Source organism: Carlito syrichta, unplaced genomic scaffold (assembly GCF_000164805.1).
Source record: "Carlito syrichta isolate Samal-C Ts95f unplaced genomic scaffold, Tarsius_syrichta-2.0.1 Scaffold303673, whole genome shotgun sequence".
Lineage (NCBI taxonomy): Eukaryota > Metazoa > Chordata > Mammalia > Primates > Tarsiidae > Carlito > Carlito syrichta.
The window spans coordinates 2,072,821-2,089,825 of record NW_007247769.1 but is presented as its reverse complement, the minus strand read 5'-3'; the positions used below and the strand labels follow the sequence as shown (position 1 = coordinate 2,089,825).

The 17,005-nt window shown below is 41.5% G+C and overlaps 1 protein-coding gene across 1 annotated transcript in view; it reads right to left on the bottom strand.

Annotated features, from left to right (window-relative positions):
* Positions 1-2,500: 2,500 nt before the first annotated feature.
* Positions 2,501-17,005, bottom strand: part of KCNMA1 (potassium calcium-activated channel subfamily M alpha 1) — a gene marked incomplete at its 3' end in the record, with an annotated part of 543,667 nt that continues 529,162 nt past the window's right edge. The window contains exons 33-35 of the mRNA XM_021712861.1: positions 10,558-10,681; positions 6,294-6,518; positions 2,501-2,693 (exon numbers count right to left, since the gene is read on the bottom strand). Of these exons, the coding sequence (XP_021568536.1) occupies positions 2,501-2,693; positions 6,294-6,518; positions 10,558-10,681 (542 nt within the window). The remainder of the gene's footprint in view (positions 2,694-6,293; positions 6,519-10,557; positions 10,682-17,005) is intronic.

Genomic DNA, 17,005 nt, shown 5'->3' with positions numbered 1-17,005 from the left:
AAAGAACATTAATCCCATTCACGAGGGGTCTATCCTCATGACCTAATCACCTTCCAAAGACCCTGCCTCCTGATACTATTAACTTGGGGCAGTGGGTAGGAATTCAATATATGCGGTGGGGATCAGGGGACACAAACATTCAGCCCACGGTAGCATGCATGTGTGTGTGCAAAAGAAAGAGTGCCCGTCTTTTTTCTTTGGAGGAAAATGAGCTCCCTTTCTCCTATCTTCATGTCACCTGACAAAACCTATTTTTCTTGTTTATTCCTGTACTAAAAAGAATAAAGAAGGCTTTTGAGCACTGGGAAGTGAAAACATTTTTATGAGTTTGGCCTTTATATAGGATCTGAGAGGCTGGGATAAGGTTTAAGGGAGCTGGAAGGAATAGCCATATCAGGAGCATAAGAAACTACTGAGTTTCTAATCTGTGGCCCTGGAAAATCATGATGACCAAGTTGGGAGGAAAAAAAGCAAGTTGGGGAAAGGGAAGTATCCCTGCCCCCCCCCACCTTACTCTCTACTCAAAGGGACAGTTTCCATCTCTACTCAAAGGGACAGCTGTTGCTTCTACTTCTTTCCTTTCCCCTTGATGGCTCATTCCTCCCCAGGAGAAGATGAGCGTCCATCAGAGTCGGTCAACTTCTGTAGTATGAAGATTTATTGTGCTTCAAAGCAGTGCATGTGAGTCACCTAGGGATCATGTTAGGATACAGATTCTGACCTAGCAGGTCTGGGATGAGCCATGAGATTCTGCATTTTTAACAAGCTCCACTAGGTGATGCCCCTACTAAGGGCAGGGGTAGAGGGGTTGAGGAAGACACACAGTGAAGAGCAAGAGTTTAAAGGCAGGAACCAAATGCCACTCTGCCTCTTTCACCTTCTAGAAGGTCAGCTTACTGTTTTTTTCACATCCTTTCTCACCTGGGCAGGCCAGAAAGGAGGCAGTCTCTGCCTCCTCAGTATGCAGCTGGAAGTAAAAGCTCAGGGCCTCTCTTAGGGCCCTGCATGTTGCTTTCTCCTGTGGGAGAGAGCAGGTGAACACCAAGATTTAGATCTCGGTGTGGTGGGGAGGATGGTGGAGTGGAGAGGTCAGGATTAGACTGCAGGCTGTATCAGGGTTGTGTCAGAAGGACAGAAGCCATTTCACATGCAACACCAAAGTGGAAGGTTCTTTTGAACTTGACCAGGAGCTGCTGTGAATTTCAAGATCCTCAGTGAACCACAACCCCCTCTTCTCAGCCCCCAGCAGTGAGGACACTGGCCTAAAAAGGCCCCTAAGGACTGCTTTGAACCTGACTGTGCTCAGGGTCTGGCTACAGCTGCCTCCAAAGAACCAAGGCCTCTATTTCTCTTCCACTTTCTAAATTTCTCCTTCTCCCACTGGGTAACTCCAGCCCAGAAGCATGCAGGGAAGAGAATTCTAGAAACAATTGTTCCTAGCTTTGCCACAGTGCTGAGTAGATGGTAGAAGGAGGTGGTGGTGGTGCCAGACGAAGATGACAGAGAACACAAATCCAGGCTGCCTGATCCAATGGAGCTTCTAGAAAGCCCTGCATGGGAAAGGGCCAGACACTTTCCCAACTATAAATGAGGTAGTGCTTTCTATCCCAGTACCATATTTTCATAGACTGTACTCCTTCAGCCTTCCATCCTGGACTGATGGGATTCGGGCCCCCATCAAGCAGCCAATGGTAAACCTCCACTAGACCACATATGACAACAACACTACAGTTCATGGCAAACCTACACAGAAGTGTCACTCAGAGGAAAATGCTTAGTATCCTATCCTGCCAGATCCTGATTACGGAGGTCATTTGTTACGGGATTTTGCTGTGCTGACTCTCTGAGAGCTCTAGACAATATCTTTACTTGTAACCACATGCCCAGGATCCCAGAGCAAATGACAGAAAAGATTGGGGGCAGAACAGGAAGGCAGATGTGTGTCATTTAAGCCTGTTGTGTCTGCTGTACAAAAATGTGTGGGCTGACAAGTGTCACCTCTTGCTAAGTGACTTTAAGTGTCTATAGAGTCGCCACTCTCCAGAGATCACCATCCCTCGGTCAGCAAGTCCTAGAGGCAGCTCTAACAAAAGCAAAGCTTAAGACCCCCATCCCAACTCAAGGATAAAAATATATACTGGGAGGAAACATTAGAAATTGTGCAGCCAGCATCTTTTCAGAGCTGACATTTTGCTGATGACACTTTTCATAAAGCCACTGTTTGAGAAAGCTGAGGGGGTGACCATTTAAAGATTGTTTTTTTTTTTTATCCTCTGGAAAGGCAACCTGGCCTGTGTGTAGGTGACCAGGTCTCAAGCTTGTATCCTGGGATGGCAAGAAGAGTCTGTAGATGCCCCTTTGAAAGCCATCACAGCAACCACAGGTTTCACTTCCAGGCAGGCTGATGTGAGCCTCTTTGAATTACTGAGTGAAGGATATCCCTCTTGCCAGCCCCTGTCCCCCGTAGGCACAGCAAAGAAGTATTACAGGCTGTCCTTACCTTGGGAATTAGCCTGCAAGACCCCGATGCTGTCATCAAACTGCATAGATTTGATGTTGAGTGACGCCAAGATGCATTCCTTGTCCTGCAGCGAAGTATCATCAATATTATTCTGATTGGCTGACAGGATAACGCACATGTCACAGAGGTTGATGTTGACAGCCCTTAAATCAGCCCGACTTAATGGCGTACCCTTTGGCATAGAGGAAAGAGAGAGAGAGAGAGAGAAAGGAAGCAAAAGTGAGACAGAGAGAGGAGAGGGAACGAGAAAAAAAAACACAAATTAAAGATTGAGTTGGAGCTTTGGGAAATTATTTAACAAGTATCTTTTTTATGCCTTGACATTAAGCTGGCCTAACTGCATTCAAGGGAATAGGAGCTGTGTGCTAATCTAAAGGGTAGTCAGTGCTGATGGCAGCATTTTAGGCTTGCTCTCAATACTCAATCAAGCCATTACTAACAAACACGGGAGACGAATAATGCTAGGGTTCTACATCTTTTTCCTGCCTGAAAATTGTCTTGATTTAAGTAACTGTCCTGTGGCAACCTCTGGCTTTCCGAAAGTAACAAGGGGGTGGGTTTCAAATGCCTGTTTATTTAATAGCAGGTCACTTCTGTCTCAAGCAAAAGACGGCAGCTCTGATGCAGCCAAGGGGAAATGACTCGTGAGCATGGAGGGGTGAGGTGAGGCTGGAAGCTCTGCTTAGTGAGGGGACTCTGGAAAAGGGTAGCATTAATGTGGGTCTTGCAAAGAGGAGATGGAAACAAGTTAAACTTCAGGTCATATCATTTTATTGCATTTTTTCAGCAAGAAAAAAAAATAAAGAAATGACCTAATTGCCTGACAACATAGGAATGGTTAAATATACTTTGAGGCATGTCATCAATGGAAAGATGGGCAGCAGGCAAAGAGACTGAGCTAGCTCTCCACGTAGGCATCAGCTTGGAAGGATCTCTCAGTATAGGGGGAAGTGAAAAAAAAGTTCTAGAGTAATTTTAAAAGCATAGTTTCATTTATGTTAAAAAAAACACAAAATAAAACTGTATATTTATAAATGTATCTAAATTCAGAGAGAAAATACAGAAAAAATGCTCACTAAACTAAAAACAGTAATTATCTCTGGGGAGAGAAATAGGATTGAGGGATAAAGGGGGAAGTTTGCTTTTGACTTTATATACATCTGTATCGTTTGAATATTTTATAAAAAGAACATATTTGTATATTACTGGTACAATTAAAAATAAATAAGCCTGTAAATAGATTTTTTTAAACATTAAAACAACAACCACAAAAGAAGTGGAAAAAAACTAGATGCAAGAAGTAATGATATACAGTCCCAGAATATAACCATAGGTAAAATAGAAGGGTTAGTGTTGAAGGGTGGGGCCATGATCTCCACATGCTCTGTGTCCCCAGGAGGAGCCACAGCAAAACTAATCAGGCCATCCCATGTCATAGCTCCCCAGTGGCCGTGCAGCATCATTTTGGGGCTACTAGCTTCAATGGTCCTCAAGCCTGAATCTAGCTTCTGTCTTGCCTTCATGGAGACTCGAGATGCCTTGAACGCACTGACTATGTAGGATGAGACTTTGACAACCACCTTATATCCCAGGATGTCTTTCACTTATCCCTCTTTCTGGAGAAGTGACTCTGAGAGGATGGGACTTGGCTGCAGAGATGGAGCCCAGCAACCCTCTCCACGTGCATTCATTATATGGACCTATTGTATTATGGTGGGGATTTGGGTCGCAGGTGGTCCATTCTCCAGATAGTGAACATTATACCCTGTAGACTCAGTGACAGTCATGAATCTATTCTCAGTCCCCAAAATATCACTGCAAAGTAAAACTATGGAGGAAGGGGCATTTAGCACTGTGGGTGCTGCTGGGACGCTGCTGGTTCCAAACTCTGGAGAAGTGTCTTTTGAGAGAAGGAAAAAATGGTCTCTTGTCTTGTGATCTCTTGATACAAAATGTCTGACCAACTTCCTGAATCATTTTGCCAATGCATAAGCTTCAATTGCCTGCATCCATATTCTTTCAATTTTCACCTTGTAGGAAAGCCAGCAGTAATTGTGATATAAGGCAATCCCTGTACAGTTGTATGCACATGATTTCAAACCACAAGAAATACAAATGACATGCATAGAAACCTCTTGTGTTTCTCTTGGCTGGCTCTATATGTAGGGTACTCTTTAAACAATGAACTGTGTGAAGACATAGGTGAAGACCCATTTTGTAAAAATCTGTTGTGCTTAAGTATACTAAATTTTGGAGGGTTTGAAAAGAATCTTCAAATATGAGATCCCATTCATATATATGAAGGTGATTGAGCGAACGTGTACAAAAGCATGCAGAAGGAAAAAACATACACATGTACATACAATGTGTACATACAAATATTAAGCATCACATGCACGCCCAACACTCTCCATACACACACACACACACACACACACACACACACACACTCAGGTAGCCTAGCAAAATCATAAGACACTTTTAGAGGTCAAGGACCATGTGAAAGAGCACACACTGGAAGAAAATCATGGAAATACATAATCAGATTTACCATATTTCTGAAATTAGCAAAGTGTCATGTATGTGTATGCTCTTCTCTGTGTATGACTATGTGTTTCTCTATAGTTGACTATTCTCAAGTACATGTGTTCACTAAGGCAGTGGGTTTTGGGCTCTACATTCAAAAGACATCTGTCTGATATTTTTCTCACTCCTTTAAATACTTATTGAGCCCCTATTGAGCCAGACCTTATGTAAAGACAAATGGCGGCTACTAATGAGTAATAAGTACTACTTGTGGTTAGATCCTTATGTGTTCTTTAATGATTTATGTCATTTGACTTCTTCCCTCCCCCCCATTTCTGAGTTCCTAGAGCCAAAAATAAAAATAATAGATTTTAGTTCCTTAAGTGGGGGAAAATCCAGACCTTTTGACATTTAGAGAAATCCATATTCCTCAGTTTTAGGGACTTATAAGAAATATGTTTGGAGGATAAGTGATATTTGTGACACAGAGAGTTATATCAATGCTGAAATATACACCACTCTAGCATTTTTTAAAGTTTGTGGAAAATACATTGATTATGATTAGGGAGTAGTTACATGACTCTTAAATCATGTATCCCATATCTTCACATTAAGTTGTGGAGTTTGAAACTGTTACTTTTAGATTGGGGTCCTAGTGTTTTGCAATCAAGAATGTCATACACACACACACACACACACACACACACACACAACCATGAAAACGTTGCTGGGCTTCTAAATGAATAGGGTTTAGAGGGTGGCTGCAGTTGGGGTTGGCCTTCTGTAGAGTAGAAATAAAGAATTCGATTGTTTATATTTATTTAGTTAAAAATGGAATGTGGTACATATCAAGGTTTCTCCAAGTATTTTCAGTGCCATAAGTAAATGCTATAAATATTTTTGTAAGTCAGTTCTTGCTATAAGCATCACAGTACTGCAATGCTCCAGGTTTTATGTAGACAGGAGCAAGAGAGTATTTAGACACTGATATGGTTAATACATTTGATGCAAGTTAAACTTCATCCCTGATAAGGGACTGAACTTGGCTGCAAATTCCTTTTAATAAGGTCTCCCAGGGTTTGGATTTTCCTAGACAGAGCATAGGGGAAGTGCTGAGTCCTCAGGCCCATACCCAGATGAAGAAGCAGAGGCACAATCAAAGCTACAACTATTACATCCATCTGGGATTTTCTTTTGTGAATGAAAAGAAGAAGAAAAGGCATCAATAATGTGACCTTGGACTTACAGGCAATATGGACACTTTTGGGAAGTTATGCAGCGTCTCCCATTCCCGCTTGAGGTACTCAATTGAGCCCACAAACACAATGTGCTTGAGTTCGTGGTAATGAAAGTTGCTGGCACGCAGGGGCATCACCAGGTTCCGAAGGCCAATCAGGGCTGAGCTGACATCGCCAAAGATGCAGACCACAACATGGCCACTCAGCACGGTCATGGCAGCTTCACTTCGAGTCTGCAATAGGGAAAGGTATGTGAGTGTTGGAGACAAGACCTCACAGGGCTGTTGTAAGGAATGAAAAAGCCATTTGTGCAAAGAACTAAGTAAACATTTGCTGAGTACTTGCTATGTGCTATTGTTTTTATTTCATCACTGTTATCTATATGCCATATAGATCTGTAACTTTAGTATGAGTTTATGTGTTATACTTATGTAATAAATCTATCTAAACATATATCCACACATATTGCTACCTTCTTTGACAAAAGATTTAAGAAAGATATGCCATAGATATATGTGAGTAGATCTTTCATAGTGATTTGAGAGTTGGAGGGCAAAGAGATAAAAGGGAAAAGAAAGTCTTAATTTTTATAAAATTGTTGATAAAAAATGAGCTGCCTTTTCTGGCTCTCTTGCTGAGATAACAAAAAGGCCAGATTCCCGTGTTGGGCTCAGCTTGAGAAATTTGAGTTTGGAGTTCTAGATTTATCAGTGAGATGTCAATATCTCACCGCGCCAGCAGGTGGAACATGCTACTCAAAAACAAAGGTTGCAAACTATGTCCCATGGGCTAAATCTGGCCCACCATGTGCTTTTGTACACCCAACAAGCTAAAAATGACTTCTATGCTTCAAAATGATTGAAAAGAAATCAAAATAATATTTCATGATAGGTGAATATGATAAGAAATTCAAGTTCCCATAAAGTTTTATTGGCACTCTCTCAAGCTCATAATTTTATGTATTGCCCATGGCTACTTTTATGCTACACCAGCAGAGCTGATCAGTTGCAACAGAGATCATAGGTCCCTCATGATATTCATATGACCTTTTCCAGGAAAAGTTTGCTGACCCCTGTCCAACGCTGCTTTGTGGTTCCCAAGGACATTCTTGGAGGGGTTCACTTAGTATATGTCACTCAGTGAAAGACCAATGCCCCCAAATAATTATTAAAATGTGCTAGGGATAGATCAGTAAGAGCAACAGGTCAATATCTTCTTAAAACTCCAGACCTGTATATTCAAAGGAGACAAATAAAAGAACATAATCACCCCATTTAGAGGAGAACCCCAACTTCCCAGGAAATACAAATAGTTAGCTGTGTTGGCCCTTTCCTTTGGCTCACAGTGGTAGTGAAGAGGACAATGCAAGGAGGCCATCTGTGAGCCTGTCTCTGCCTCTTCTTCTGGTCTGGTGCCTCCCATCTCTGCCTACCCACTGCATGCCTGGATGGCCCCATGTGGCTTACAATGCTTTAAGGGAGGCATATTTATGTCCACTGCACATATCAAACTCTGCTTGATTTAATCCCTGGAATTGACCAGTGCATTGATTGTTTAAATGCCAATATTGCAATTCATGACAATGTCAGGGTTATTACAGTAACCCCCAAGGAGAGGCGGAAGCTAACTTTCACTCCCTGATCGTTAGAATAAAGCAGGGGCTGTCACCATTATTGGTTTCCCTCTGTAACAGTCCAGGGAAACCTGAGATACAGGCTGTAAGAAATGCCTTATAAACTGTGACCAAGGAGGACTCACTGGGGAGCTCACATCACATCTCACCACTTTCTGGAGAAGACCCCGAGTTAGTTACCTGGGCCGCATAGAAGTGTGAGTGCTGGGGTACCACCAGCAGAGAGTCAACCACTCTAATGTGCTGTGATGGGGCTCCTAGTTATTTTTAATTGGCCAGGTCACCTGGAAGGCTAGCTCCCTTCATGAAGCCAGAGGCATACAAACTGGTTCCAGGGTGGAAGCTGGAATTCTAGAATGAGGAGGTGGGGAAGGCACCAGTAAGCAGAGTGGTCAAGGCATAAGTGCTGACACTGGGAGCTTAGAGCTGGGGCTCAAAACATCTATCCTCAGATGCCACTGCAGCATCACCTGGAGAACCCTGCAAAACATTAATTCCTGAGCCTCAGCCCTGGAAAGATTGATTCTTCCAGGTTTATGACCCACTAGAGAAACTACTCATGTGTTTCTCTTTCCATCTTGTGTTTGCTATGCATCCTTCAAGGTCTAACCCAAGCTTGGCTGTATAGCCTTAAACCTCTTCCAAGTGCAGTCTGTATGTGATGGGACTTTGCTGGCCACTTACACACATGCTAGCCTTTCTCCCCTAGATGTGAATAGCATTCTGTCTCTTATCACTGAGTTTTAAACATACTGTTTCATGGTTATAGTTTACAGCTTCTTTCTAATTATATGGCGATTTGCTCACAACTGGGAACATTTCTGTATTTGATTCCCAAAGCAGTGAGTGTCCTGTGCCAAGTGGGTATACACAACCCCAAAGCATCTTCATGTAGTTGGCCCTTTCTGTCATTCTCATCTCCAGTCCAGTGTTACTTTAGAGAGTGCTTCTTGGATCACACTGTCTGAACAGCACCTTCCAGTCTTTCATGTCCATGACCCTGCTTTATTTACCTTTTCATAGCACCTTATAATATCTAAAATGTTATCATGTGCCCATTTATCTACCAGGAGATATTCTTGTTCCCTACTGAAACACAAGTTCAATGACAGCAGTAGTTGGGGGTTTTATCTCCAGCAACAAGAACATTTTGTAGCACATAGTAGCCCCTTATAAATGTTTTCTTAAGTGATGTTATTTTCCAGATATGAGAGATAGTAACTCACCTTCCTGAACTTTTTCATGCTGGCAGGAAAAGTTGATCAGATGTCAGCTGACAAGTATACCCCAGGAATATCTATCTAGATAAGTTATTAAAATCCTGACACTCAGATAGGGTAACCCACCTATGATCTGCCATAGGTGGTCACACCCCAGGTTAAGTTTAGACCACCAGAGCAAAAGTGCCATGAATACAATATCAAAGTGTACATAGCTTTGCAGGTAGAAGGAGAACTTTACAGGTAGAACCATTTGCACTCCTGGTCAGTCGAAATATAGCTGTTTGCTGAGAATTCTAACTTTCTGTGCTTTTGCCTGCAACATTCACACCTCTGAGACAGCATCCAGTGTGATGGCATATTGACTTGTAATGCTTGCTTATAACTAAGTTGCAAAATCACACGGCAATAAAACACAGGGAAAATCTGGTATATTCGAGTACAAAGCCATTCTGAGGACATGGAACATCCTTGTTTAGGAACGGTGGTCCTGACATCAAAAATGATAGGATTTTTCTGGCTCACAGAAAGGAACAGGCTCACAGCAATCTGGGGATTAGAAGCACAGGGGAAAAAGAACCCTTCTGTCTCACTTTCCTGATTATTAATCCATTTTTCATGGATTAGCAAGACAATAAACTGTAGGAAAGCTGATGCAGGCATTAATACGTAAAGCTGTTAATAGGACAAGGGCAGGGAGCAGAATGGATTGTTATCTCTACTGACATTCCTGGGTCAGACTGGGAGAGCCCACTGCTATATAAAGATGTTCACAATCCAGCCATGAAATAGGGCTGGTTAATCATTGTGATCATCAGCAAGTGCATCTACCTGTCTATAACATGTTCTAAGAAGGACCAGAAATATGCATAGCTATTATCTATAAGAATACAAAACATGTTTATAAAAAAAAAAACAATCCAGGCAGCATTTAGATTTCTTCAAGGCATTTAATAATAAGAATAATAAGGTAACTTTACTAAGTCATGTGTTGGGTTTTAATCTTCACCACAACCCTATGAATTAGGGTCATTTTCATCTTGTCTTTTTATAGATAAGAGAATTGAAGTACAAAGACTCAAATGACTTGCCCAGGACCATGGAGCTACTAAGCAGCATAGGCAGGCACTAACCCCAGAGCCATGTCCACAGAAATTATATAAATACTGCCTCCTATAATGCCTTTCACAGAACATATGATCAGTCACTATTGCAATGAGCCAATAAATATTTGGAGATTATAAATTCTGAATATTGTCTCTGTTCTGATCAGAGTTCTAGCTGCTTCTGTCTATGTTCAAATGTTCAATCATCAAATATAATCAGAACCAGGGACTGTATCATCCCATTATCTAGTTAAGAAAACCTCATTCCTAGTAAATGTAGCTGATGATATTGGTTCCATGGTCCCTGACTCACCAGGATAACTTTCTCTATCTCCTTGGGTGCACACCAGTGAAACATCCCAGTAGAGTCATATTTCTTCACGTTGGAGTCCATGTTGTCAATCTGATCATTGCCAGGAATTAACAAGGGGTCGTGCCTGGGGAGAAAAGGACAGGAAAACTTAAGTGGAAAATATGATAAATTATAAATGGAAAGTGCCCCCTGAGTTACATCTCAGAGGAGATGAAAGGTGCAGAGGAAGTGGTTGTCACTGAAGGCCATCCTTCTGCTTGCAAAACCCATCCTTTGAAAGACAACTCTCCCAAACCACCCCCACCCCCATCGGGAAACAGCTGACATTTGTCAGGGAATAATTCTGCCTTTCTCCTGATCCTCTTTTCCTAAATGGTCTTCCTACCATTTTGTGGATTCAGTCTCCCTTTTTATGGTTCCCTCTTCCTCTCATTTTACCAGTGATTCTATCTCCCTAGCACACACATACACACATACACACACCCCCACAGGGTTGCTATTAGCATTGGCAATGAAGAGGAAGGAATAGGAATAGAGCCTCATGCTGACTGACTGGCATGAGGATGGAAAGCCAATTACTTGCTCTTTCTGACTACAACTTCTGACGTGATGCTCTTCGCAGTAAAAGCTTTAACAGGCTGCACTTTAAATATTTTAGCAATTTGCCCAATCAGATTTTGCTCTCCCCGGCTGAAGCCCTTTAAAGATTCAGCAGCATGTCACTTCAGAGCAGATTGACTACCAAATGCCCACATCTGGAATACATGATTTCAATACTAAACAACACCCTCTCTCCTTGCCTTGACAACTGTATTCGTATTACCCATCCAATGATGGTCCCCCTTTACTCCCACCTTCATCTCTCAACTATGGCATTCTTTGGATGAGAGCCTCAAGCTCAAGTGCATCTTAATAAACTTGTCTTAAATTCTCAGGGCGACATTGCCCTCTCTTGCCTTGTTTATAGGAAAAAGAAGATGCTTCCATAAGGGCCTCACCTCCAGTGGAGTGGCACAGCCTCACTGTCAACCTCAGGAATTGCAATAGGATCAGGCAGGTATAACAAATTCACAGCATAACAAATAAACTCCTGCATCTTGGATCATATTCAATGTCCATGATTCTATCTCTGATAGTGATTCAGTACCTCAGTTTCGGGGAAAGTTATTGTTGGTTTCTACAAAATTGACCACGTATAATTAGGACACTATTCCAGACATACTTAGCTATTCTTGCAATAGAGATATCTTTCCTGAATAATACTGTCAACCCAAGACAGAAAATATAAATACGTTCAAATTCCAGAAATTTGTTGTAAAGTGATTTGATCTATTAAATTACCTATTGCAGGCAGCAAAGAGTGACCTTCATTCAGTTTGGGGTTTGTTTTTTTAGGTGGAGTCTCACTCTGTCACCCAGGCTGGAGGACAGTAGCACACTGATGGCCACTGCAGCCTTGACCTGCTGGGCTCAGATAATCCTTCCATCTGAGCCTTTCAAGAACTATAGCCACGTGCCACGACACTGGTTAATTTTTTGACTTATTGTAGAGATGAGATCTCACCAAGTTGCCCAGGCTGGTCTCAAACCTGTGAGCTCAGGCAATCCTCTCACCTTGGTCTCCCAAAGTGCTGGGATTATAGGTGTGAGCCACAGCGCCAGGCTATTTAGTTTTTTAGTATTTCTCCCTCTGACATTCCTCTGACCCTTCTCAATTATATGTCCAAAACACAGAGAATGGGACCACAATCTCTCTTACACGGCCCACAGACCTAAAATTAAATGTTTGAATATATACCATGGCTCTCCCAAGATACTCCTCATTCCCACATAAGATGGGAAAATGCTCTCACTGCATTAATTTATGCCTGGGAATTTGCTTTTGGACTGTACCAAATGACAAATACCATATGAAACAGTCCTGCAAAGTTATCTTCAACAAACATGCTAGATTGCTATAGGAACTGTCATATCTGATCTTAAAAGGAGAAGAACAATCCAACTCAAAATAGCATCTCAGTAGCTAATTGTTAGGGAGGCCTAGAAGTGTTGTAAACCACCAGACTACCTTTCAAATACCAAACTCGGTCAAAGATGTAAAATAAAAAAGCAGTTGCTGATAAGAACTGGTCATAGATCCAGGTGAGGACAAATTTTGAGGGATTTTTTTTGTCCTTGAGGAATCTGTAATAGTTCCACAAAGATCCAATATTATCTGGAATAGGTAGGTAGACAGAAGCCACCATAGAGAAGAGGGTAAAGAAAATAAAAAAAACAAACAAAAAACTCATTCCAGTCCTTGAAGAACATATTTAAGTTGCAACAGGAACTCAATGGAAAGCTAATAAACTTTTCCCAAAGATATAGAGCCAGGTTCAAATTCTCTTGCCCTGTCTACTGGTTGGAAAGAAAGTAGTTATCATAGGAAGATCTAAGATCTGACCCCAGTGCATTTAAAAGATACCCAAGACTATGCTCATATAATCTCAGCAAGCAAGCAAATGATACAGCAAGCTGGGGGGAAAAATTCCTTTTAGAAAATATGTGCTTTGGAGAAGAGGAGATACATTTTGATGTGGTACATTTAGTCCTTTCTGGAATAGAATCAGTCCTCGGTAAGAGTGGCCTACAATTTTCATCTTAGAAAAGTAAATAAGCAAGCCTGATGATCAGTCACCTCTCAGGGAAAATAAAAAGACAGCTAAGGCCAAGCTTTCTTAACTGGGGCGGTGCTTGGAGAAACCAGGTATAATCTGACACTAAGACTACAGCCATGATTTGTATTGGCACATCCAGAAGCATCCAGGAAGTCTCAGAGGTATGCCATACTACACACTACTCCCCAAAAATCTCTCATCCTGTCCTGTTGGGTAATTTAAATATAAATCATCCAAGATTTCTTCCTAAGGGTCTGATCTGAGCAACATCAAAACTCTCCCCAAAGAGATTTCCTTTTCTGACCAGTCATGGTACCTGGAATTCTAACTTCAGCTCCTTGAATTAGTAAAGCAACTAGTAAATATGAATCCCCTATTCGAAGCCAGGAATTGAGGATACAGTAATGATTAAGGCAAAGTCCCTCATCAAAGAGAGGAGGGGGAAAATTTTTTAAATCAACAGTTATGGTACATGGTGGTAAGTGTTATAGCAAAGTACGAGGTTGTATGAGAATAACAATTAAAAAGGCTTCACAGCCGGGCTCGGTGGCTCAGCCTGTAATCCTGTGCCTTTGGGAGGCTGAGGTGAGTGGATTGCCTGAGCCCGTGGGTTTGAGACCCGTCTCTCAGTGAGACCTCATCTCTACAATAAATCAAAAAATCAGCCGGGTGTGGTAGCGCATGCCTGTAATTCCGGCTACTTGGAAGGCTGAGGCGGAAGGATCGCCGGAGCCCAGCAGGTCGAGGTTGCGGTGGCCAGGAGCGGCCACTGCACTCCAGTCTGGGCAACAGAGTGAGACTCCGACTCAAAAAAAAAAAGGCTTCACAAAGAAAATAGCATTTGATATGAGCCATGAACAAGAAAGAATCTCAGCATATTTTAATGTTGATTCACTAACGGCCATTAAGATTCACTCAGAGAATTGAAGCCCAAATAAAAAAGGTCAGAATGACACCCCAAACCATAGTTGAGGATGTTGGATATAGTGTTGTCTGACCTAAGGTCTAGAAGACTTAGGTCAGGAATACCAGCTGTCTGCAGATGTATAATGGTGGTCAAACAGAGGTGGTTTCAACAGATTGAGTATGAGTGACTGAGAGTAGACTAGGAATGATGCATGAGATTTAAACAGAACAGAAATCTGTTTCCAACAAGGAATAATGTTATAAAAATTGAGAACTTTAAAGAAATGAATTGTTTTCTAAGGCAATGGGTTCCTATCATTTGAGACATTCCAGAAGAGCTAGGGATAGAGAGATGATTTGGTTATAAAGGTTGGGTTAGCCTAGAAAATCTTTAAGGCTTGAAGCAGTGCAGTGTGCTCTCAGTGGGGGAGAGAAGTAACTAGAAGAATTTTGGAAGTATTGGACCATTGTAGGACACCAAAAGGCCAGAGGGCACTGAGTAGGTGAAGAAAAGTTGTTGGAGCAAAGATGGGAGATAAGCATTGGAAATTGATTATTTTATAGTTCTAGTAAAGGCCAGCCCTAGTTCACATTCACTGGATTCCACAGTATGGGAGAAAGCTTGGAATATGATCTATTCCAGCAACAAGCGAGTCTGTAACGACTTCAGACCAGATAGGATAAATGTTTTCACCATGTTTGCTCCTTCAGCAATTTCCATTATCTTGGACTGACTTATGCTACAGAAAGATCTCTGGCACAGGTGGAGAGTGAAGAGTCACTAGCCTACAAGGGCTTCTGCTTCTAAATTGAGATTTCTAGATCTTATATTACCAGAAGAAAGTAAAAGTACTTGCCACTGAGCACACCAACCAACAATGTTGTGATCCAGAAAGACCCAGGGGAATCTGGAAGTTTGTTGTATGTGGAAAGGTGGATCATGAGAAATCTACCCGAGTAAGGCATCCCAACATCTTAGGTTTATATAATGATAAAGATACCCTCTTCCAAAGGCTCTCTGATAACTTCTCAAAGACTACTTTTTTGGAACCAAGGACAAATATTAGATATTGTCTTCCATATGGTAATGATATTATATATTTCTTCCATTCACAAAGTAATTCATAACTTCCCTAAAATGTACCATCATTAATTCAAGGCTCACTTGTCACTTACAACTTTGTCAATGCAGATGCCTTATTTTGGGGCTGAATTGTATACTCCTCCATCCCAAATTTGATTGTGAAGTCCAAACCCCCAGGACCTCAGGATGTGATCATATTTTTAGATACAATCTTTAAAGAGATAATACAGTTAAAATAAGGTCATTAAAGTAGACCCTAATCTAATATGACTGGTATCATTATAAGAGAAGGAAATTTGGACACAGATACACACAAAGGGAAGACAGAGGGAAAAGACAGAGATCTATAAACCAAGGACAGAGGCCTGGGTCAAATTCTTCCCTCAGGTCCCCAAGAAGGAATTAACCATGCTGAGACTTTGATCTTGGGATTCAAGCCTCCAGAACTGTAAGAAAATGAATTTCTGCTGTTTAAGACACTGGGTCTCTGGTACTTTGTTACAGCATTCCTAGCAAGTTAACACAATAGTAAACCTTGCAGAAAAACAAGCACAATGTATCCCATATTCCAGCTGATGGCCCTGGCTGCCCTTCTTGAATCTTAGGTCTTTTCCTGTCCATTTAAAGAGAAAAAGCATCCTGCCACTATTTTAGGAATACATGGAAATACATTAGTAACACACAATATCTTCTTCAAAGATATAGGGCCATGGGTAATTTCTGCTATTATCAAGCCATGAGTGTAGAAGAGAAACAGAGTGGATAAGTGCAGTGGCTCAGGCAGCACGGTCAGTGAGAGGAGAGGCAAGGCTTTAGCAGAAAGATACGCTTGACCAGAGGCCAGTGCTGCTGGGCCCTCACCCCACACACTTCCCCCTTGCAGGAGGCAGCTGTATCTTGTTCATTCTCCATCACAGCACCCCAAGCCACAGTGCCTTAAACTGCAGAGAGAGGGAAACCAGCATCACAGGCATTTATGTAATGCACAGCATAGGCAAATGATCAGTAGAAAATTACCCCACAGCCCTTGTCAGGACGATGTGCTAAGAGGGGACTCGAGATTCAATTAAGGATGGGTAAATTTTTGTCATGTCTCAAATATCTGAAGACCCACCTTTTTATATCAACAGAGAAGCCCCTGTCATAACTACTCTACTTGTATCTCTGTCCACATCTCCAATGTTTGCAGTTAGAAATTCGGCATGCTTGACTTCAAATAAAGAATTCAGGCATACTGTGTGTTCTTGTGCTTCACAGATATATATGTATATAATAATATATATAATTTAATTTTTTTTTTTTTTTACAAATTGAAGGTTTGTGGCAACTCTGCATCAAGCAAGTCTGTCAATACAAGTTTTCCAACAGCATGTTCTCAGTTTGTGTCTTTGTGTCACATTTTGGTAACTCTCACAATATTTCAAGTGTTTTCATTGGCATTATATCTGTTATTGATAATCTGTGATCTTTGTTTCTACTACTGTAATTATTTTGGGATGCTACACACTGTGCCCACTTAAGAGGGCTAACTTAATTGATAAATGTTGTGTGTGTTCTGACTGCTCCACTGACTGGCTATTCCCTGTCTTTCTGTCTCTTTTTGAACCACCCTATTCCCTGAGACACAACAATTTTGAAATTAGGCCAATTTATAACCCTCTAATGGTCTCTAACTGTTCAAATGAAAGAGTCACATGCCTCTCACTTTAAATCAAAAACTAGAAATGATTAGGCTTAGTGAGGAAGGCATGTCAAAAGCTGAGACAGGCCAAAAGCTAGGCCTCTTACACTAAACGATTAG